This window comes from Ambystoma mexicanum, chromosome 7q (genome assembly GCF_040938575.1).
Source record: "Ambystoma mexicanum isolate Mex_15411 chromosome 7q, UKY_AmexF1_1, whole genome shotgun sequence".
In the NCBI taxonomy this organism is placed as follows: domain Eukaryota; kingdom Metazoa; phylum Chordata; class Amphibia; order Caudata; family Ambystomatidae; genus Ambystoma; species Ambystoma mexicanum.
The window spans coordinates 685,073,335-685,096,248 of NC_090941.1; the positions used below are offsets into that span (position 1 = coordinate 685,073,335).

Here is a 22,914-nt window from a genome sequence, read left to right on the forward strand (position 1 = left end):
CCCCCCCCATGCTGGTTATGCCTGGGGGCCCAGTATTCTGGGGACAGCATTCATGTCCCCAGAATACTGTATTACAGGGTATGGTCCTCCCAAACGTCTATGAATCCTGTAAAAACAATTGTGCAACCCATTTTGGATGCATCTGGATAATGGTATGCCTGCCTCACCTGGCAGGACGATCACTCCTCAGAGTAGTACATCTTACTTACTATGCCTGCATTGGCGTAATAAAAGTAGTGTTTTTACTCCCTCCCTCTCCCAATGCCTACATCATTTGATCCAATCACTCCTCGTTTGTGTCCCTCCTGTAAGCCTCTAAATGAATTGGCTAAAGCTGGGGTAAGCAAAAACAAAGAGGTGATGGCTGGAAGGTTTAGACTGAATCTTTACCACTGGTGTTGCTCTGGGCAACCTTCCAGACCATCGATCTTCGCCTGCCAGGCCATTACAGAAGGGGAAAAAACCATATGCAAATCAGGCTTGGTCCCACCCCAAAAGGGGCAGTCCATCCCTTCTGCACGAGACCACAAGAATCCCCAAACATGTTTCGGCCTTGTTGGGCCTCATCAGTGAGGAGTAGCTTGGGTCTCTAGGCTGGGGTAACACAATCACTGACTTTATAAAAAGTAAAATTCTGTTAACCTGTCCATGATCATCGTTTAAGAGCGGGGACCATTTGAAATGAGAATAGTTCTGACATCCTTCCAGCAATGAGCATAAACCCAGACTGGCCAAAAAGTCTGGTTTCCATTAGTATGTCACCAGCAGGTCCTTGCTGTAATTCCCGTTAGTACCTATTTCACCCAAGTCATAGTTTTCGTTCAAATGTTGTGCCCTTACCAAGCTGCTTATCTAATCACTCCACAGTGTCTTTCTGCGCAGCTTGATGCCCGTGCTTTTTCCGTCCAAGATACTTGATGGCTAAGCTCGCTGCCCCTAAGATTCGATGTTTCTGATCGTCCTTCTTTGATGAAAGCTGTTCAAACTTAGCTTTATCCTGAATGACTTTAGCCTCTATCAAGTATCTAAATGCTACCACTAAGATCCTAACCAGTTAATCCCATTGCTAAAATACCATTACTGGTGTAAGATGGTGTAAGATGCACTAAATAAAAAAAAATAGAAATAGAACAGCAAGAAATATTGCCAATGGTAGTTTAGACATGTAGGCAATATGTATGTAAATTGTATTTTCCACCCTTTTAAGATGCTATGGCTCAACCGCCTTCAAAGCGCCCACACGCTGTGCCCAATGCAAATAAATTGGCATCTTGGCCCACCACCTGAGCCCTCGCTCAGAGGCCATAAATTCAAGAGCAAAATTAACACTGGCATCTGTCAAATGCCCTCGCGTTGTTCAATAATTCCACTTCACACCTCGCGTGAATCAAATGGAAAGGAACATGCATTTGCCACATGCTTTCCTTTGGCCGACGGAGTTCTGTGTTCGGTTTGTTCACAAAGCATCCCTTGACCATGTATTTCAGCAGCCAATAAGGGAGAGGTAGCCTAGATGCACAGTATTTCCCACTGCAAAATGGGTAGATGTACATGTGTCTCACCCGTGCTGCCATAGTGGATGAGCTCGGGCTGTTTGAGCAACTCTCAAGGCGTACATTCTATTCCTGTTTGGGAGATTCTTGCGGTCGTGGTGTCCATTCGAGGATATTGTGTTCCTAGTGGCCTTGTAGCGCCTGCAGAATAGACCACTACATTCCATGTGCAAATACAGCTACAGAACACATTCCGTGTAGGGTACTATTGTGCACCAAGCTCTGTTATCTGTTGACACAAACACTAACAAAAACAAACAGTGGTGAGCTAATGATTTGAAATATTATAAAACGTGATGATGCTGGCGATACCATATTTTATGACTATGAATTCTTTGCAACAAGACCAGCAATAAGGCAGAAAAACCAAAGCTTGCATGACCCTACAGGGACTAACAGCCTGCACAATCACACCAGTCCTTGCCCATGAGCAAACAAACTGAACATCCGAGGTACACCGAGCAAGGTCTAGGATGCTGGTATCTCCACTCATAGGAGAAACAGCCCTCCAGCAAAAGGTCCCCTAGAATCTATAGTCTACCAGAACCACGACAAGCCCCGTAGACGAGCAGAAGAAAATCACCCAGGGAAAGCCCTCAAACAAGCCAGCTGCTGGCTCCTGACATGATTCATATGCAGCCATTAACATTTAAAACTGTACAAAACAAGCCCCTAATCCCAACCGCAAGAACCTCTGAACCTCCTTGAGACAAAGTGAAAAATAACTACTGGGCCCTGGGAATCCTTTTATATACCCATCCCAAGTGGTCGTCCACATTAACCCCCTTCTCAACCAAGAACAAGAATAACCCAAACAAGTTATAGTATTCAGAGCCTATACATCCACATTGAACAACCCCATGTTACCCTTCAAAAATATAAATGAGGGACCATCACAGGGGTATACTGTTCTTTTGCGGCAGGATTTTTAGTCGGAGGACTTTTCATTGCGGTTTTTTATCGAAAAAAAGTTTGTTTTTTTTGTTTTGGGGGGGGGTGAAAAATGAAATAAATATTTGTGGGTGAAAAAAAAACTGAGTTTTTTTCAATTAAAAAAAGGCAATGAAAAGTCCCGCGACGAAAAATTCTGTGGCAAAATAATGTAGAACCATCACAGGCATCCGTCTCAAGTGGCACATCATGAACATAGAAACGTCTGAAATAGTCTAAGAATAAAATGCCATTCGACCTTGGCCTATAAACTGACCATTCAACAACATTATGTATTACCAAAGTCATAGTCCCCTAAAATGGGAAGTCCACATAACCATATAATGACCCACTTGACTGTAGCAATCGCCTCCGCTTAGGGGTACGAACTGGGCCAGAAACGGCCCTCCAGTCTGAGCCTATGTAGGGGCCTCAGGGCCATTCTCAGCCCTGTACACACGCCTAAGCAGGGGCGATTGCTATTCACATCAATAGTTGTATTTATTTATCTTAGTGGGAGACATACTTTGCCGGTATCTCACAAGCCCAATCTCCCGGAAAAAAAAATATGGCTGCTGCCATAGGAAAAGGAACTTAGTCCGCTTTCTTTTTCTATTGCAGCCAAAGGTGGGAAGGGGCACTGGGACTGGAGCACAAAGCTCAGATCCAGCAGGTAAGTGGGGAAGGGTGCGAGATTTCTTGAAAGGGTGGGAGGCGGCGATAGGGAGAAGGCTCTCTGTTACATCCCCACAATCAAGATGGCAGCGCCCAGGGAAGGGCCTCAGTGGCTGGAAAATGCAGGCGGTACACTGTGTTCTTGGCTGTGTTTCCAGCCACCTGATTGGATGAGCACCCTTCCCCTGGTGCGTATGTGCCTTTTCACTATTTAAGATAATACTGTCATACAATCTAATAATATAGATCACAGTGACATTTAAAGCTTATCTCCTCCTCTTTTGAGAATCTTAATCTCCATGCACTCCAGCTATGTTGTGGGTCTGGTGTTAAATGGTGAGAGGTTCCAGATTTGAAGGCGTAGAGCAAGAAGCCCCACCTTCTGGTTCTTCCCTTTTTGTACCGGCAGAGTACGCGCTATATATTTCATTGGTTCTGGTGGATCATAGGCCTGTGGAGAGTCGGAGCTTCTAGGCGAGGAAGTTTGGGGACTTTAGGATGACCGCTTTGTAGATGATGCAGCAGGATTTTAAGGAGAAATGTACTTGCAGTGGAAGCCAGTGCTGTTCGATAAGGGCCAGAGGGATGTGGTCGAATTTGCAGTCTCCTTTGAGTCCTGCTGCAGTATGTAGAACACATTCACTATTTCTCCATTCCAATCTGGGAAAACCTGGTGTGTAGTAGTCGGTCATGTTTGTAGTGGTGACTGTAAATACCCAACCCACTAACACGAGAGACAATCTGCGAGTGTGACACTGCCAGTAGTCCTGTAACAATCTGAGGGATAAATGGGGCCTGCCAGAAGATTAGGTAAGCAGCAGTTCGAAAGGTCCAACATTTTCCACACAGAAATGAGACTTCTAAAGAAATGTGTACACAAGTGGCTCTTATATATCTTCATATAGTTATTTATTTTCAGCTGGCAAAATAAGAATCCTATAGGTTACGCATCCTTAGCCAAGATCTGTGTGAAAATTACAGGTCACAGGTTCACATTTTGGTTGAACAGTGTTGCAGTAAAGGATGCACACATATGACTCTGGTCCCGGGTTTCTTCATGGAGAATAAGTCACTGGCCCTCATTACGAGCATGTCGGTCTGGGAAGTACGGTACTGGTAATCATACTTATACCATACTTCCCGGACCGCCATACTACGGGCTCTGCTCGCGGGAACCGTTTCACCCGCCAGGTTTTTCCTGGCGGGTGTAACGGCACCCGCGAGCAGAGAACGTCGGATGTACTGGCACAACTCTGAATGTGCCGGTGCATCCAATGTCCCCATCCCCATTCAGACCTATGGGGCAGAATGGGGATGGGGAGGCCCTTGATTCTGGCACCCGAAAATGGGCAATTACCGGGTCCGCCTAACTCGGCACGACCCGGTTCTTGCCCATTCACAGGTGCCGTAAAAAATGCAACTCCGGCGGCAGCCGTGCCGTTTTTAACGGCACGGCTACTGCCAGAGTTTTAATGAGGGCCACTGTCCTACTAAATTGGTCAGGTCCTTCGCTTCAAGTAGCATAAAAGATGGTGTTTGGTTAGTATCCACCGGCCATTTCTTCATTCATCCTGTCCCTCTATCGGGGTCTAACTGGCATTCATTGAACATACTCTCAGCTGGTGCACCCATGGTTCCATGCATCACACCGTTCCAACCCGGGCCTCACGACCCTTAGGAAAAACACATCTTTTCTCTTATAAGATAAATGGGAAGAGGGATGCTGGCTCAGGAAACCTGGGGCAAGAGGTTCAAGTACAAGGATGCAGATATGCCAGATAAGAGTACATTTTCATACACCGTTTGGCACTTTTTTGCCAATGAACTAACAGTGCATTTCTGCACATAGTGTTTGCATATTTGCACTTCCAATAAATGTACCCTTGTTTTAATATGGTTGTGTGATTACATTGTCTAATAAGTGTGGTATACCATACAACTTTCTGCCATAGATTTACCTGTACATTAGTAACACTTGTGCCAATTAAGATGTGCTTTGTGTTTGAACACTGCACCTTTTGTGTCTACGTTTGCGTAGTGGACACCTTCTTTTTGTGTGCACCTGGGTGCATAGTAAATGTGTATTTCTGTGAGCTTACCAGGCATGGTTTCATACGTTTGGTTTTGCTTTGGTCACCCCGGGTGGGGCGGGTATGCCCAGACGTGGGTCCCGAGCCTGCTGGTCCTCGAGACCCAAGCTACTCCTCACTGATGAGGCCCTACAAGATCAAAACATGTCTGGGGATGCTACAGTTTTTGTGCAGAAGGGATGTGGCCTAGCAGTTCGGGCTGGACTGCCATTTTGGGGTGGGACCAAGTCTGATTTGCATCTGGTCTTTCCCCTTCTGTAATGGTGTGGCAGGCGAAGAATCATGGTCTGGAGGGTTGCTCAGAGCTGTGCTCGAGGTTATGATTTATTCAAACCCTTCCAGCCATCAACTTTTTTGGTTTTGCCATGGTTTCATGCATTGCATAACGGTACCATTGCTGCCACAACTGTGATGTGCCATTCACAAGACTCATTTAGTGTCTTTTGTATCTGCTGACGATGTCATTTATTGACGCACACTTCTTAACCTCTTTGGACGTGCCCACTGACGTTTATCTCACCTCGTGCTACAGCATTTAACACTGTACTGTGGTGCGGTGGTATGGCTTCTGGCCATGCACATGCAACATCTGCATTGTTGTGAAAGGTCTCCTATTCTTGTTTACGTGCACACTATGGTTTGTGGGAGTCTCAACAGTGTCATGTGGCACTACTAACCACCCATTCTATGGCAACGGCGCATGGACACCCGTGTTTTGTCCTTGCTGGTTTATGTGATGCCCCTTCAACCAACGTTGGAAGCCTTGGAGATGGGTATTGCCCTGCGCCAGACATGCACTGATGCGTGTGTATAGCCTACGGCATGGAATGGGCTGAAAGTCTGCTAAGCTTCCAGACCAGGGAATTGGAAGCAAACGGCCCTCGAACCTCACTGGAGTGACCATGGTGCAGACATTTTATCCATGCATTCAAATCGTGCGCTGGACCCAATGAGTATATACGGTGCATGGTTACAACCATCCATGTGGCTTCTTGATGGTTTGCACCTCTCACTAAGCTGCTCAACTTTCTACTTCCCATCTTATGCTACACACACCCGTCTTATACGGTTGTTTACTAATTGACCTTTTCTCAGTTGACCTCTGGAGAATTGACCTCGGGAGAATTGACCTAATTTAGAAGGTCAATTAGGACATATATGCGGGGGTAAACCCCCTGCAACCCCCCACCCAATCCAAAAAAACCCGCAACCCCCCACCCAATCCCCTTTATATTATTTATAATCCAAAACCAACCCAATACATATACAAAATAACTAAAATAATATAAAGGTCAATTGTGCAGAAGGTCAAGTAGGACCACTATAATTGGGTCAATTGTGCAAAAGGTCAATTGTAAAAGGTCAATTTGGGTAATACCGTCTTATACTACACACACCCGTTTTCTACTGCATACACACATCATATACTACACACACCCGTCTTAAACTGCGCACACCGTTCTTATACTGTGCACACCATTCTTATACTGCGCACACCCATCTTTTAGTACACACCCATCTTATACTGTACACTTACATATTTGTGCTGAACACTAATTAGTAGCCCCCTCATCCCCTGTACATTCTGTCACCACGCAAACTCTACATCTCACCCACCATCTTGTCACAGACAGCCCTCCAGAACCCCTCAACCCTTGCTCGCTTTCAGGGCCAATCCCATTAGTAGCAAAACAAGCTGGCTACCTATACATGTGACTACCCTCTGGAAAAATGTAACCCAAGTGCCCCCACCACGACTCGCCTACAAATAAACCAGAACACTGGTTCTTCCAGCCTGCACTCCTAAACACAACCGGGTTCACATCTCACCTCTCCCTCTCCTTCCAATAACCTTTTACATTACCTAGTGCTAAGAAGACACACAAACGGTAGAGAATGCACTTAATAGTCCTATTCACCTTCCATTTTGCATTGGACTGGGATGAGATCTCCATCTTTAAAACATCCCACCCCTTGACTCTTATTGCCAAATTGAATCTAAATGGATCACCCAGGCACCTCTCGCATACCCTTTCCATGATCAGAATCACTTGCCTGTTTTTTTGTAATTATTTTATCAACCTCAGATGAAGGGAAGGTGGAGTCATCCAGGCCCCACTCTTACCTGCATCAATCAGCCACTGGGCTACCTGTCTGCAGAGATTGGACCACTGGGCCTGTAGCCCCTAGTACTCCTTGCTTTCTGTCGATCCTGGGCTGAGCCCCCAACATACCAGACCCCCTGAGCCTTTGCCCTGCCCCATCAGACGTGGCATGCCCATAGCCACGCTACTCCAACACCAACTGTCCCCTATTTTTGAGTGTGTTGTTGCCACAGGATCCCATCGGTGCTGGAGGCACATTTGCTTTGAGAACACTACCAACCTTTACTGCCATGCCAACATTTCCACAACCACCAGCTCACCCGTCTCAAGGAGTGTCTAACCTAGGAGGTGATCCCAATCCAGGCTCAACATTCTGCTCCCCACCCCACCCCACATGCACTGAACCGAACACTACCTCCACTAGCACCTGCATAACTGGCACTGGTTTCTCGTATTGACAGAAAATATTGAATCCTCTTTTTCTTGGCAAAGAGGTGTAAAGCTGCCTTTGGGGGCATCCCTTTCCTTCGAGGCCCTGCATTGCTTTCCTCCCAGACACCTCATTCCTGTGTCATGTGCCCCTGCACCGTGTGGTTGCTCCAGCACTTGCACAAAACCCAATGTCCCACACTGCACTCAATGCATCCATCAATGTGTTTCATACTGCACTGTTCGGGTCGGCCACCATCTTGCTAAATCCTGCTAATTAGCATCTGATGGATTAATACCCAATTAACTTTTCCCCTCTTGTGTGCCTTGCACCAGTCATTGGAGCCAAATGGTACAGTTAAAATTCTGCTGCACTTCCCAGTTCCATAAATGGCCAATTGCCCATACAATTCAATTCTGGACCAAAGACGGTATTAGAACTCAGATCTCCAGCCTCCAAGGCCATGCTCGATACACCCTTGTGCCACAGCTTTTTCAGTCCACTGGAGCAGGGCTAGGGCAAGTTCAACAAAATGCTGCCGCGTATAAGCAAAATTATACCTTTACTAGCGTTTCACCCTCACTGCTCCCTACTGAAGGAGAGCTATAACACTTCCCACTTTACACATCGGAGATTCATTCATTGTTTGTTCAGACCGAACCTCCCGAGCAAAGGAGAGCTGCTCTACCGCAGGCTTCTCTATCCTCACTCCGTTCCCTGTTGACTCGGCAGGATCGCCACCCAGCACCCCTATCCCGGTAGCCACGCTAACCTAGCAGCCTGTCACCAAACTCCACTTGCCTGTGCCCGAGGCATGGACCTGGGGCTGCAGACTGTCGCTATGTTGGTGCAGCTTCAAGCTCCCAGGACGAGCGTTCCACTGTGGAAACCTGACTGCACCGTAGGGCACGGGTCATGGAACAGCAAGATAAAGCATGATGTAGGCGGCCCAACAACAATCCGGTGGCGAGACCATGGGGGAGGAGGTGTCCCACAAGCTCAGGACACACCAGAACAAAAGTGGGAGGAACCAAACTTGTTCCCTCCCTAACATCCTGCTGTGACCCGGATCCTGTGTCATTTCAGCGCTTTTGGCTCCGAGCAGCAGTGCCGATTACCTCACGCGGCCCAGCACGACCGATTCACTCCATGTGTCCCAACAACGACGCACTGGCATTCTGCTGGGGATTGCTAGGGTTCCTCTCTTGAAATAATGTTTTGAAGTCTTCTCTTTTCCGAATTATACTTTCTGGCCAAGATCTTCATCGCCAACTTCTGACTGTGTGCTCCGTTACTCAGAGAGAGATTCCCTAATGCTCCGAAATTATCCGAATTTTAGCGGAGGTTTACGAACATCCTGCGTCCAGCACTTGATGGCAGCGACCGACCCCTGGCAAGCAGAGCTTAAATAGCTTCATCCCTTCCTAGCCACTTCCAGTGGGCTCATCCCAAGCAGACCTGGAGACTGCAAGCTTCAAAAAATGCCCTGCATATTCCACCCTTTGTGCGGAAAGAGGGAGGGGTTTTGTCACGCTATTTTTAGATCTATTGAACGGTCAAAATCTGAAGGGGGTAGGGGGGAGCCAAATATGTTGAGAAATCCTTTGGGAAATGCCTCCCTGAAGCAACACCTTAACAGGAAACTATTGGAAATCTGGGATTTCCCAAGAAGTGGCTTTTACAAGGCAGTGGCCTTTACATTTCCCGTCACAATGACTCTTGGTTTAGGATGCCTGCTGGGCTGTAGCAAACGCAAAACGCTATAAAATGCCAGAGGCCGGGAATTGCCAGCCAGTACATTTTGGATCCTGCTCCGGCCGTGGTGAAGATCCTCCGTCTGCCTCTTCTGTGGCCTGGGATTCTGCCGCTTCAGGTGAGCTTGTGGGGTGCGATCTTTTAACAAGTCATCCTTAATCGTTGGGACATCTTGTACAGGAACAAAGCTATTGTATTTGCAGGGTTTGATTTCCATCGCCGAGTAGTTTAAACTGTATGTTGTCCCAGTAGAGTAGGGACACCTGCTGTGTATATCCTTTGGCATTTCCTTTCCAGTCATAATTATAAGATGACATTTTCTTAATGGTTTCTAATCCAATCTGCCTTCAAGGTTTTTTCATCTTGCATAACCAGTGTTCCTCGTTGTTCTCGTTATTTAATTAATCTGATTGAATTTGGTGACATGGAATCTGTTGCTTGGGCGACTGCCTTAGTACTTTAGAAATGGCGTATCATGTTGCACTTATTACCGAGGAGGCCTGCCGCAATTTATTACCCTGCAGTTCAGTAATGACTGCGGTCAAGTGCAGTTCAAGTGCAGTTCGAACAATCTATTCAAAATCCCAAGCCATGGAGCTGTACAACATATTATGTTATTGAGTAGTGCTATAGTACAACTGCTGCCATTTGCATGGCCTCTTGGCACTTCAAGTCCTAGAGTTGGTGTGAGCAGATGGATCAGAGCAGAGGATGCTCTACATTACATCTGCTGCACGAAGCAAGGCGTGTGTTACAATTTCCTGCTTGTGCATCTGCATCGTGAGCTAATGTTTTTGTATAGTTTTGTGTAGTGCTCCTTCAGTTTTGATAGCCTCTTTTTGGGCATTCCGCATTGGGGGTTTTGTTGGGTGTTGGAGTTCAGCAAGCTGAAGCCCCTACCTGCAATGGTATAGAACTACCCTACGGAGTGGGGTACGGCAAGTCACCCCAGATCTGTAAGTAGCATGAAGGCTCTGTATGGTCTCGGAGCTCCCCACAAATGTAAATATCTTGTTTATGTACAGTTGGGGTGATGAGAAGGGAGTTTAGCCCTCCTATTTCACAAACTAGCCAATTCCTCTGTCTAAACGGTGCCAAAATGTCAAACAAGCGCCATGTATTGGATCTGGCCAGGAGTGAGGATGCCAGCTTTTCCTTTGTGAGCTCTTAATCCTGGGAGGTGTTGGAATGATTGATGGATGTAGATTCATGTATTGGATCTGGCCAGGAGTGAAGATGCCAGCTTTTACTTTGTGCTCTAAATCCTGGGCAGTGTTGGAGTGATGAATGTAGATTCATGTATTGGGGGTGTCCAGGAGTATGTCAGATTTCCTTCTATGAGCTCTTAGTTCTGGGCAGTGGTGGATGTAGCTTCATGGATTGGGTCTCTACGTGAGTGAGGATGCCAGTTTTTCCTTTGTGAGCGCTTAATCCTGGGCAGTGTTGGAGTGATGGAAGCAGGAAGGGAGCATCCATTCAGGGCCAGGTTCATTAGTTAAGGATGCCCTATTTCTGTGCATCAGTACGCAGGGTGTGGGGCTTAGCAGACCCGAAAGAGTGGAGAAAGTGAAAGCAAGCAGGCTCTAGGCAGAATTCTGTAGAAATCCTGAGCATGCCAGGGGCCAATGTCACAAAGTTCAGATGATGAGGGCAACCTTCAGAGGAAAATGTAACCCTTGAAAGCATCACAACAGCACTGATGGATAGTTTCTTGGGACGTATCTGCAGACATTAGTACTTTAAGGGGTGCAGGAGGTGCCTCTTGATCTGAACTACTCCCTTATGAACACGGGGGAGAGGGGATTTCTCTGGTCCTATTGGCTGCAGTTTTTTGTGTAACTTTTGGAGCTCGAGCCTGAAGCACCATCTAAGTTTCTGCCAAAACCTCCCTCCACATTAAAAAAATGGTTTCCCCCAAATGTAAGCCTGCCATGTCGTTTATCTCGATGGATTCGGTGCTAGCTGCAAGGATCCAAGTGTTAACCTACAGGTCACCGGTTCAAATCCTGAGTAGACCGACGCACCCCCTCACATTTTCCTGGTGGCGTGAATGAGTGGCACATAAGGTCTCCTACTGAGTTCCAGCCATCACTAGATGTGTAAGAAAGCAGCACGCAGACAACGGAAGCCTTTTATTTCTGTTCTTTTTCTTGGGTTCTTGGATTTTGGCTTCTGTTGTTGGAACTCATTTTCAAGAAGCCAAGAAGCAAAATAAAAAAGCAATGTAGTGCTCATCGGATATTGGGGGTGGGAGGAAACAATCTATAAAATGTGTCTAAATAATAAAGGTAGAGAACTACATTTATAATTACTCTGGGTCACTTGCTGCGCTCTTTCAGGACACTGTTAAAATTCACCAAATCAAAGAGAACCGCAGCCACGGGGCTGATGAACTTACAGGCTGTGACTAACTTGAAGTTGGGAGCAGCTGGAAGCTTGTGTGCCATCTGCAGTCTGACCGTAACAATGCCTAGCTGTTAATATAGAGCTTAACACCAGATTCCTGCGCCTTCTAAGCGCTGTGACGATAAGGGTTCTGATGACCCCACTAACCAAGGTTGAGACAGTGAGTGCAGAAAGTGAAAGGGTTGAGTCCGCCCTGCCAGGATTTATACGTGTGACTGCAGTTCACGCGCAGATGGCTTAAGAAGTGAGGGGCTGGTCTCTCCTCGGTAGGTCATTGTGGGAACTTTCCTTCTGGTAATTTTGCCGTAGCCAGTTCTGCTGCCACTTCAGCTTTCTTGAGATGGGGAAACCCAGTATTTCTCAAGAAAGTCAAATTGGGGGGGAAAAAGAGGAAGCCTTTGACTATAACCGCAGAATTTCTTTTTTCACTCGTCCACTTCAGCCTTTCTGGCTTTTCACGGTGTCCGTCTATATAGAGATGTTTGTATATGTCTGCGAATTATTGGGGGGGGTTTGACTTGCCAATCTGTGTATTGGGGAACATATGATGGCTTGGAGGAGTATATACTGTTTACAAGACACCAACTATTCAAGGTAGTGATTTTGAATACAAAGTTGTATTTGTATAAATATTATTTGTCCAAAGTAGACTTTAATTATTTCATTGAGTGATTTTATATGTGAAAAGAAGGAAAGAAAATCGTTTGGGCCCACACGTCACCAAAATCAAACCCTTCCTCTAGTGTGGCCCTTTTGTCCAATGCCACCGCACCCCTGCTCATCCCGGGGCCCTACAAACACGGAGTATGTACTTGATAAGCCAACATGCGTGCACGCCTCCCCCTTTTACCCTGCAGCCGGCTACTATCCTGCGACCCCATTCATACACGTTTGAAACCTGCATTTTTAATCAGTTTCCATTTTTGTAGATTGCATTTCCACCTCTACATGTCTGGGGTTGTCAATATTCAGGGCGAACTGATATTTTCACTATAATCCTATGAAACACTTTTTTTTTACCCAAATCTGAGGAGCAGAATTCATCCTATTTCAGACGGGAAACCCCAAGCTTGGCTACTGCTAAATCCTGCACACGGGCACCCACATGGGCCCCGCTAACCCAGCCTCTGTGGATTCGTTGAATGATAATGGCCCCAGGGTGCCTCGGTTTCCGCTGTGCACGAGGCCCACACTTCCGGTTCTGACGGAAACGGGGGTTGTGAGTGGCAGCCAGATCTGTGCCTGTTCTTGGGATCTGCAACTTGCTGCTCTAAAGATATTTTGGACTGTGGCTGCCATGATGCCTGGTCTCTAAAATGCTGTCCAGGACTGATGAGTTGTAGTCCAAAACATCTGGAGAGGCCGAGGTTGCAGTCCACTGATAAGCGAGCATCGAAAAAACAATGGCACGCCTATGTGTTGGTAGGGAACCAGCGGGTAGTGACACTCACAGCGCATTCTCCTCTTTTTATATTTAGGGATGGAAATTTCCGAACACCAAAAGAAGCAAGCCATGCAAAATGCCCGGAAATCTCGACACGGAAAGATTAAAGGTGAGCAAGTGGGCGCTGTATTGCAATACTTCCGTTTGATTGCCTTTCAGGCTGTCGGGTTGCCACCCGTGCTCGGAGCCCTGCTGCCCACATGCAGTGGGCGCACCCTCTTCACAGTTCGAGGTTTGTCACTTCCAAGGCTACTTCTGTACCTCCCCTTTGCTCCCTTTCTCACTCTTTATCTCTCTCTTCCTCTTTGGATCCCGAAAACCCTGAATTATTCGCTCTCCCCTCACTTCCTGCCTTTCCTGTCTGTTCCCTGTTTTCTTCCTTGCTCTTTCCCAAGGTGGGCCTCCTCCCACTCCTTTCCTTTTACTTTGCCCATCCTGCTCACTGTACCAGCGCCCCCATGCTCTTAGTGACTCCAAGTTCAATTACTTTTTCATCTTTAGTTCATTCTCTCCTCTTCTCCTTTTCCCTCCTACTTCCTCTCACTCTGCAAATACCTCTCCCCTTCGCATTTCTGCCTCATTTTGTCTTTTCCTTCTCTCCCCTTTCACGTTTCTCACCTCTATTCTGTTCCTTTCTTCCCTCTCACTTTTTCTGTTTCTCGTCCCCTCTTTCACGCGCTGTCTTCATTTCCTCTCACACTCTGCACACCCCTCCAACTATGCGCTCTTATTTCTTTGTCTTCCTCCTCATCTCACCCCTTCTTTGCAACTCTACCCCGCCTTCTGGGTTCCTTCTGTGCTCATCGCTATCCTGTTTTCGCGCCTCTGCCTTTTCCCTCAGTCCCATCTCTATTCTCTCTCCATGTTCCCCAGCCTCACTCCGCCACTCCTTTTTATTTTCATTTTTCCTCTTTTCTGTTTCCCTTCACTTTCTCCCCCTCTCTTTTCCTTATGCTTAACGCATTGGTGTTTTAAAAGCTTAGAGCTGGGTAATCTCTTTTCAGAGCCTCTAAGAAGCTGCTTAAAACCGATTAACCAGAACCGACATTACATGTGTATGTTTGCCTATGTCAGTGGTCATATAACTCTGGGTCATGACCTCACTGGGGTATGGGGAGACCAACAGCGGAGAGTGGGGGTTCAAGTTCCACAGCATGATAGTAAGCTTTGACCAATATAGGCCCTGTTGCAGAAAGATCAGACTTTCACCAGCCATGCGTAGAGGGGACTCCAGGTCAGGGGGAGGAGCACTACCTGAGGAACTAAAAAAAAAGCTTTCTGGCAGGGAGATCACAAAAGAAGAGCCAGACAGCACAGCCGTAACCGGAAATGGAGAGGTGTGTGAGAGGAGGGACACCCAATGAAGAGCTAAAACGAGAACAGTAGAGTGTAGGGAAAGTGGGCAAAGAGCCAGGACAACAGGTACAGGAGTGCAAGGAACGATAGAATAAGGCAACAAAAATGGAAAGAGAGATTAGAGAGCAAACTAGAGGGAGAGCGAAAATGGATGGAGATAGAGGGAGATGACATGAAGAGAGCAGAAAGGCCTAATGGGAGAGAGGTGGGACAGAAAAGGAGAGGCAGAAGAATGAGAGGGGGTTAAGGGAGATTTAGACCACATGGGAAGGACCATTGTTGGAAAGAATGAAAAGGCAACCAAAATGCCAAGCAGAGTGAACAGAATCTGAACCAGCGGGAAAAGGAGGAGTGAGTGAACTGAATGACGAGGTACAAACTGAGGAGGAGGGAAATAAAATGGGACCGAGCTAGAAAGAGGGAGAAAAGAGTGACCAAACCGGAGAGAGCAGTAACGGAGAATGGCATGCAGCGTCGGCCCACCTTTGTGCATACTTCTCAATGCATGGTGTAGCCGCTTGTGATATTGCGGTCCACTCTCTTATCTGATACTGTGGCCTCTCTTAAGATAAGGCTGCCTACCTCATTGCTGCGGCCCCATTTATGATATGAATATCCATTCCGTTAGTATATAGTCTGGCTTCTCTTTTGGTATTACGTTTCACACAGTTCCGGGCTACTACTTCCTCTTGGTGACACATAAGACCAACTGCATTATTGTACAGCCAGGTTTCTCCTTGAAATGAACACCCACGGCATCTGTGCCTATTGCGGCTCTCGTGTCAAATCGGGGAATACTCCATGACTCTGCTTCAAGGCTGGTGCTGCGTACACTCCACTAAAGTATCCACTATATTCGTGCATACTCCAGTGGCTTCGGCAATATTGCTGCCCACTTCACTGCGTACGGGGGGCTCTTTCGTTATATTAGTTCATACTTCGTCAGCACACGCTGGGGCCTCACGCAGTATTAATGCTCACTACAACAGCAAATAGCCTTCAGTTCTCTTGTAATAATCCACTACAAGAAGCATTATTAATTTGTCTAAGGTAGTCCGTATCCACTCTTCCCAGTGTCTTGTGACATTGGTGCATATGTGAAGCTTCGTCATATCCGTGTTGCTTGGCTCTTGACCTTGGCACCATCTCGTCACACGACATGCCAAGTTCATGGAATCGCTTCTTTTCTTCCATATGACCGATACACACAAGTTGGGCAGACGGTATTACCCTCCTCCATTATTATTTGCTCTGCTGTGATGCGGAGCAAAGAAACATCTGGACTGAGGCGGTGCAAGTACAGGAAACCATGTCTAGGCCATTAATGACCTTGGTACTAGACAACACTGCTCGCCTAATTGGCCATTGGATGGGCAAGGGCATAGCATGCTTGTAATAGCTGGAAACTCAGGACTTGCACGAGAGAATGTCACACACACGTATCATGGGTCCAGGCCCTGTACAGTAGACCCATTCATCAATAAGTTTAAATATTGAACACTTCACATTTAGATTGCATTACTTCCATGCTGCTGTCAATAAATCTGACCTCACCCGTAAACATCTTATGATTATGATTGATCGGGTATTAATACCCAGAGGTTTCTAAGCGTGGATCCGGGGATCGAGGGTGTGGGGTGCTCCACGTCGTCTTGCTTCCAAGGCAAGCGCGTTGCCCTTGAGCTATCATCCCGAGGTTGCATTTACATGGGGAAAATAGGCCGTGGGTGGGTATGAGGAGCAGAATGTTCTGGTGTATGGTTCAGATTAGACCGAACCAGTTATTGGGAATAAGGTAGTGCTTGGTGAGCTTGGACTAGTCTAATTGCATGTCACGGTAACGTCAATAGACGTTTTGTACAGGTAGGGAATATAAAAGGCTTGGTGGGCATCTTTAGGTAATACCAAACTATGATTCTAGGGTCAGTGATCACTTCCGGTTTCTCTTGTGATGTCAGTGGCCGTCAAACCTTTTTAGGCCCAGCCACCTGTTTTGAATAAAATATTTGGGAGTATGATTAGCTAGGTTGGAGGGGGAGACAGGATGCCCAGAAACCACTTGCTCCTAGTCACAGCTGGCAAACTGCCCACACTCTCAGGCCAACATACAGCGTTCTCAAGAAGAAACTTTGGAGCAGATTTATGGAATTTGTGCGCCGAAAAACGGTGATTTGTGTGCCATTCTGCCTGCAAATCCCTGTTTAACAAATGGGGATTTGCCGGCAGAATGGCACACACATCCCTGTTTTTCGGCGCACAAATTCCATGGACCAGCCCCTTTATATCTGGAGTGTGACCCCCAGTTTCACCCTGCAAACTATGGAGAATTGAGAGAGATGCTCCTATGCACATTCTCTCTCTCCCTCAATGTCGTGTTCCTCCTTCATTCTTTTACCTGTTCTCTTAGCTTCACTCTCAATTATGCAATCCCCCTTCTGCTCTCTTCCTTCAGCATTCTTACCCTCCCATCCTGCCTCTCTTCTCTGTGCTTTCCATTATGTATCTCTATCTCCCTGGTCTTCACATTGCGAGAGAGTCAGAAGTATGCACTGATGATGTGAACCGTTGCTCACATGTGGTGAGCAATGATTTCCTGACGGACTGCATTATGCCTTCTTGGAGGATACACTAGAGATGGTGCAGTATGCCCTGTTAGGAATGCATAGCAATATTACAAATGACCGACACAATATAATGAATTGACTTACTTTTTTGAATTGTAATTTACTACATCCAACATGTGGCAGTATTACAGCACACTTTAAGAAATGCACCAATGATGTTGTCAATAATATTGAGAGGCTGCAGAAAGGAACGGATGTCATAGTCTCTAATACTATTAAGATAGACCCTGGTATGCAGTCCTACAATAGACAGTCCTTTCACAAGCGGTCGTAATATGCATAGATGGAGGAGCTTTTAGTACCATAAAAGTGGGTCTAGTAGCACCAGGGATGAGGCACTGGCCAATCGTGTGACTGGGAAAGCGGGCAGAATCTGCCAATATTTCCCCACATATTGTCCTGGCCACTGTCGCCTCTCCCCTGGTTCTGTTTCTTTTTATTTTTTCAGCCTCGCCCTAGTGGTCCTCACTTCTGCTTCCTCTCCTCCTGGGCACTTCCTGCCTCCAATGCCCCGGACTTCCTCACTTACCTTTCTGCAGCTCACGGACTACCTCCCCACCAGCCATCTTGCTTGCCAGTCATACTTGCCATGGACATAGTAAAGGGACTTACCCCATTTACAATTTTCCACGGCAGCCTGCTTTCCTATGAAAATTGAACACGTACCGTATGCATGGCCCTAAGAGAAATACCTTCAGCTAATATCAATTACCAGATTCTTTTGCGGGCAGACAAGGCCACTGATGGCCATGAATTCTCACTGAGCATAGGCTCAGGTTGGTGGGCCAATACCAGACCTGTCCACCCTGGAACACCTGTCTAATAACTAATAATAATCCAAGAGTATTCAGTGATGTAGTGGGCACTAATATCTCCTGAGAAACTAGAGTAAATACTAATGTAGTGTGCAATTTTGTCATTAGATAGAGATGAGAATGCAGTAATGCTCGCAAGAGCATGTGAAAACTGAAAGAAGACTAAGCCTTGGATTGTTTCAGATGTATTTATGAACTAACACGTGGTTCCTGGTAATTGTCTGTTTGCAGTCCACAGCTTTGAATATTTTGTTTTGTGCAGTGTTGAATACATTTCCTCTTGGTCTAACACATTGTCCCCTCCCCCCTAATCCAGGTGTCAACTATAATGGCTGTCCTGTGCCGCCACCTCACCAGAACCTGCATCCTCTTCAACAGCGGCACATTACCGTGCCCACCAGCATCCCTCAGCAGCAGGTCTACGCCCTTGCTGAACCCAAATATAAGCCAGCTCCCTTCTGGCACACCTTCACCAAACTTACACCCTTCAAGAAGTGATGAGGACAAGCATTTGATATTTTTGGGGCTTGTATGGACATGAACATGCGCCAGCCTCTGCCGCATTTCAGCTGGGATGATGGACTACTGGGGCCAAACAAAATGTCCTGGTTCAAAGAAATCCCTTTGTCATTTCACCAAAAAAACTCTCACCAATCGCAAGCAGGAACTTGACGATTTGGAAACATTGCAATGGGGAAATGTAAAAGGCTGCCTGCCTGGTGGACTAGAGGCACTACCCGCTGACACGGCTAGTGATTAGTGATGGGCTTGGAGCATAAACCAGGCTACGATTTCTTTTCTGTCCAGATCAGTAACATATACTCTGTATATTTATTCATTTTAAGACCTTGTGCGCTCCAGGTTGTTTTGAAGATATCCTCTTGTTGCAAAACTGATCTGCTGGAATAATTGTGTCTTGTATTTGGTATGTTCAGCTTTAATTCAAGTGGAATATGCTGGTTTTGTTGCCAGCAGTGGACTTTCTTACTCGGCCATCTTCAGCTTGCCTCTGGTAAAACAATACCTATTTGTTTTGTAAATGGCAAACCGATTAATTGTCCCAACGATATCAAAGGAGTATCATGGATCCTTCAGTCGCTTCGCAGACGGTGAACATTGTAGATATTTTTTTTTGGGGAGCGATCGAATAAGATATGTTTAATTTTCAACTCTTATTTAAAGCACAACTTTACCGTACTATACTTTGCCTACTTTTCATAATGAAAAAATCGAAGTGTGGTATACGGGTAGGATTAATGTGAATGCATGTTGCAGGCTTCTTGATAAATGTGAAACACGAGGACAAATGGGGTACTGAAAAGCCTGGTTTGAATACCAGTGAAAGGTTGAAAATGCCAGCTGTTCCTGGCATTAAGAAGGGGGTGTCCATCGCCACAGACCCAGGTCTCATGCATGCCGGGGAACTTCTGAAGCTTTGTGTCTGGTGCAATGATGATTGCATGACTCAAATCCTCACCTACCTCTCTTTGAGGTATCGGGGACAACCCTCATACAGCATTGTGCTCTGCATTCCCAGGTGGTCTCCTTTTTGCTGCGCAGACATTTGTGGGCTTTGGCATCCTGTAGTTTCTCGGAAAGACCTAGGACAATATAATTCCAGTTTCACAACTCATTTCTCAGTCCTCACACTCGGTTTTATTGTATTGATCCACTACTGCGTTGCTGTCCATCCCAGACCTCTGCAATCTCAAACTGGAGTGACCGATGAGGATGGAGCTAATGTTCGGATCTTACCTCTGCAACAAAGTTTCCATAGAAAGAAAAGAAACACTTTAAAACTGGGGGAAAAACATAATTTCTGACAACTGACATTGATGAGCATTGGGTTGCTTTTATCAATTCTATTAGTTTGACCAGTATTGTTTTGTAATTCTTGCTGATTAAACGAGCACTCGGGTAAAATTAAGGCGATTTAAACCAAGTATTTTCAGTTTTACCTGCAGTTGTATAGGTCAGGCCACTAACCTTCTTACTGTCCCTTATGCACAATGTTTGGGATAACGAACAATGTTTCAGAGTGACCCTGGTCCAAACGTTTTCGCTATCTTGGAATTCTATCACTGTTGTCCAGTTAGTGGACAAGGGCCAACTCGTTGCCGCTTGGGGTCTAGAAGGCAGCTTCTCTTTTTTAGGGAGCTTGAAATGTACAGTGATGTGTGAGGTACTTGTGTAACCTACAAAGATCAAATCTATTTTCAAAGTAGAAGTTGGTGTTAAAATGTTTTTGTACTCTTGTTTACTGTTCTGTAAAGCGGTTAACTTGCCTGTAATAATAATGTATTTATGCCGAAACAATACATCCAACCAGTTGGTATAAATGTAATTCCTTAATACATTGGGAAAATGTCAATTAACGCCTTCTTATGAGTTATAGACGCACCAATGTAAGAAGATTCCTTTTGATCGCAACGCGTTCAGGATTGCGAAGGTGTGATTTACAAACCGAGGCCGTTCTTTACCAAAACGGTGTGTATTTGTTATGGTTGTACATGTTAAATTATAGAGTGTTTGTGATCCTCTTGCCTCGTGGTTTGGCAGTAGTTGCAAAGAGGTTTCGACTGATGCAACACTGATTTCTTAGATGTTTAGTCTTCAGTCTTCTTCAGGATGCACATCTGAAAACAGCTTGAGCTGTCATTTCTCAAACAGATTTAATTACTTTACTGTATTTCATAGCTAAGCAACAAAGGGCTACCCTAACAGTAGAACTAGGCACTGGATGTCCATCTATTATCAAGGGCAAACTGTAAACTTTATAACCAAAAACAATGATAATATCTTAAGTATTTTGAACACTAGACATCTGCCTTCGAATTGGGTTCAGTTTAATTCTTTGCATTTACAAACTGCACAGGATTGATTTTAACGGTTATAGACTCGGATATTTGGGCAAGTGCCAAAAACAATTGCCTGGCCATTCCTTATATGTACGATTTATCCACAGTTGGTTCAGATAACGTGTGAACTGTGCCACAAAGCCTAGTGAAATATGGTTATACAGTATGAGCTGGCATGATTTCTTCAAAATGTTGATATCTGAGACATGTCACAGCGTGTTATTTACAGTTGAGCGTTTTCAGCCAGAATGAAAGATCCGATTTCTACCTACGCTTACCGTTTGATGATTTTAATGCTTCAAACCTTTTTCATCCTAAGATTTCAAGGCTTTATTGAGCACATCAAACTGCCATACCGAGTGCAGAAATAGGCACGCGAGGCCAGCAGACTATTCTGTGTGATATTTATTTGATTTAAAGCATGAGTAAATGGAATGCTGCTACCTTTGGCACACATGAAACATAATGTGCAGATCAAGTCACTTGGCCAGTTGTGTTAATTTGGAACGGCCATCCAAATTAGGCATGCCCAGGAGTTTGAGATGTGTAGCGGCTGTGGGAAGAGAAGGTCACATGATCGGATGCATAGGCATATTTTTTGTTGCCATGGGCACCGGCAAGGATAAATTCAGGGAGTCTGTACACGTGAGTTTTAACCCAGCCCAGCTGTCCATGTTCAGCTTTGACTAACAAGCCTTTTAGAGCAAATAGGATGCTTTCAACGGATGCTCAAATTGAGCAGATTGCCACTGGTGTTTTATTGATTCTTTTATCAAGCTCCAGTTCTAAAAATGAAGACAATTCATATTTTGTTAGAGCCATCATTATTTCTAGATCTTGCAATGTGGTGTCCCTTGCCGGTACCAAGTAATGAAATAGAAGCAAACATGAGCGAAAGTCCCCTCATTTTGCCATTGAGTAGTTACTTTTTCAATAACTAAGTCAGCTACTCCTTCATTAGTCCAGAAAACTGATCTTGATAAAAATTCAAATGTCTTTTAAAACCCTGATCTTTTCATCTGTCTGCTGCATGATGGTGATTAGCGTATATTTAGCCATTGCCAAAAGAAGTACCTCTCTTCTCTTGAATGGCCTTTAATGGGACCACAAGCCAGAGTTTTGGAGCCAAAGGACCTCTTAGCCATAAGAAACCCTTTGCATCGCCTTCCCTCTTTCTAGTGTGTATTTGGCATTTGTGTTCTGAAGATGCCTTATGAAGGATTCTGTAATTTAATGAGCTATATTTGTATATATTAGTAATATGTTCTGTATTACATGTGAATATAAAATGTTATATAAATACATATATATTTGTATCGTTATTATTTTGTCAAGCCTTTTGATAACCTATGCTATGTATTTTTGTATTTGCGGCCACATCAGAATGTTATCCATGTGTATTTTGTTACACAGCTGTGAAACACAATAATTGGCTGTTGACAGCTGAAGAGTGATGTACAGTATGGGCCATTCAACATTGCTGTGAAAGTGCTGAAAAGCTCTGTGTGGTACAAGGCAGGTTTCTGTCTTTGGGTTTGAGAACATCTGTGTTTTTCCTTTGCAAGAACTCTGCATCCCATCCCTCGTTTGTATATATTTTCATTAAAATAAGTGCAATGCACCTTATGTAATGCTAGACTGACGTGTCTCTTTTTAAAGAATCCAGTGTGTTTTTAGTTGATGAGGGGCTGTGCAACACACTACATGATCCAGAATGAGATGTTCAAGCAGTGAGCTTTGCATGCATGGTTCATCTTGGGGGATGAGGTTGCAAAGGGGCAGCTTACCAGAATTCTTAAAGAGCATTTTGTCAACAGTATTTAGGGATTGTGTGTATGGCTGGACAGGACACCTTCCATTGTGGTTGCCATTC

General features: G+C 45.5%; 1 protein-coding gene across 6 annotated transcripts in view; it reads left to right on the forward strand.

The window, feature by feature from the left end:
• SPATA13 (spermatogenesis associated 13) overlaps positions 1-22,672 on the forward strand; it is a 183,053-nt gene extending 160,381 nt beyond the window's left edge. For all 6 annotated transcript variants that reach the window (XM_069640701.1, XM_069640700.1, XM_069640703.1 and 3 more), the window contains 2 exons: positions 13,423-13,497; positions 18,500-22,672. In XM_069640701.1, coding sequence (XP_069496802.1) covers positions 13,423-13,497; positions 18,500-18,681 — 257 coding nt within the window. In that variant the 3' untranslated portion in view covers positions 18,682-22,672. The remainder of the gene's footprint in view (positions 1-13,422; positions 13,498-18,499) is intronic.
• The last annotated feature ends 242 nt before the right edge of the window (positions 22,673-22,914 follow it).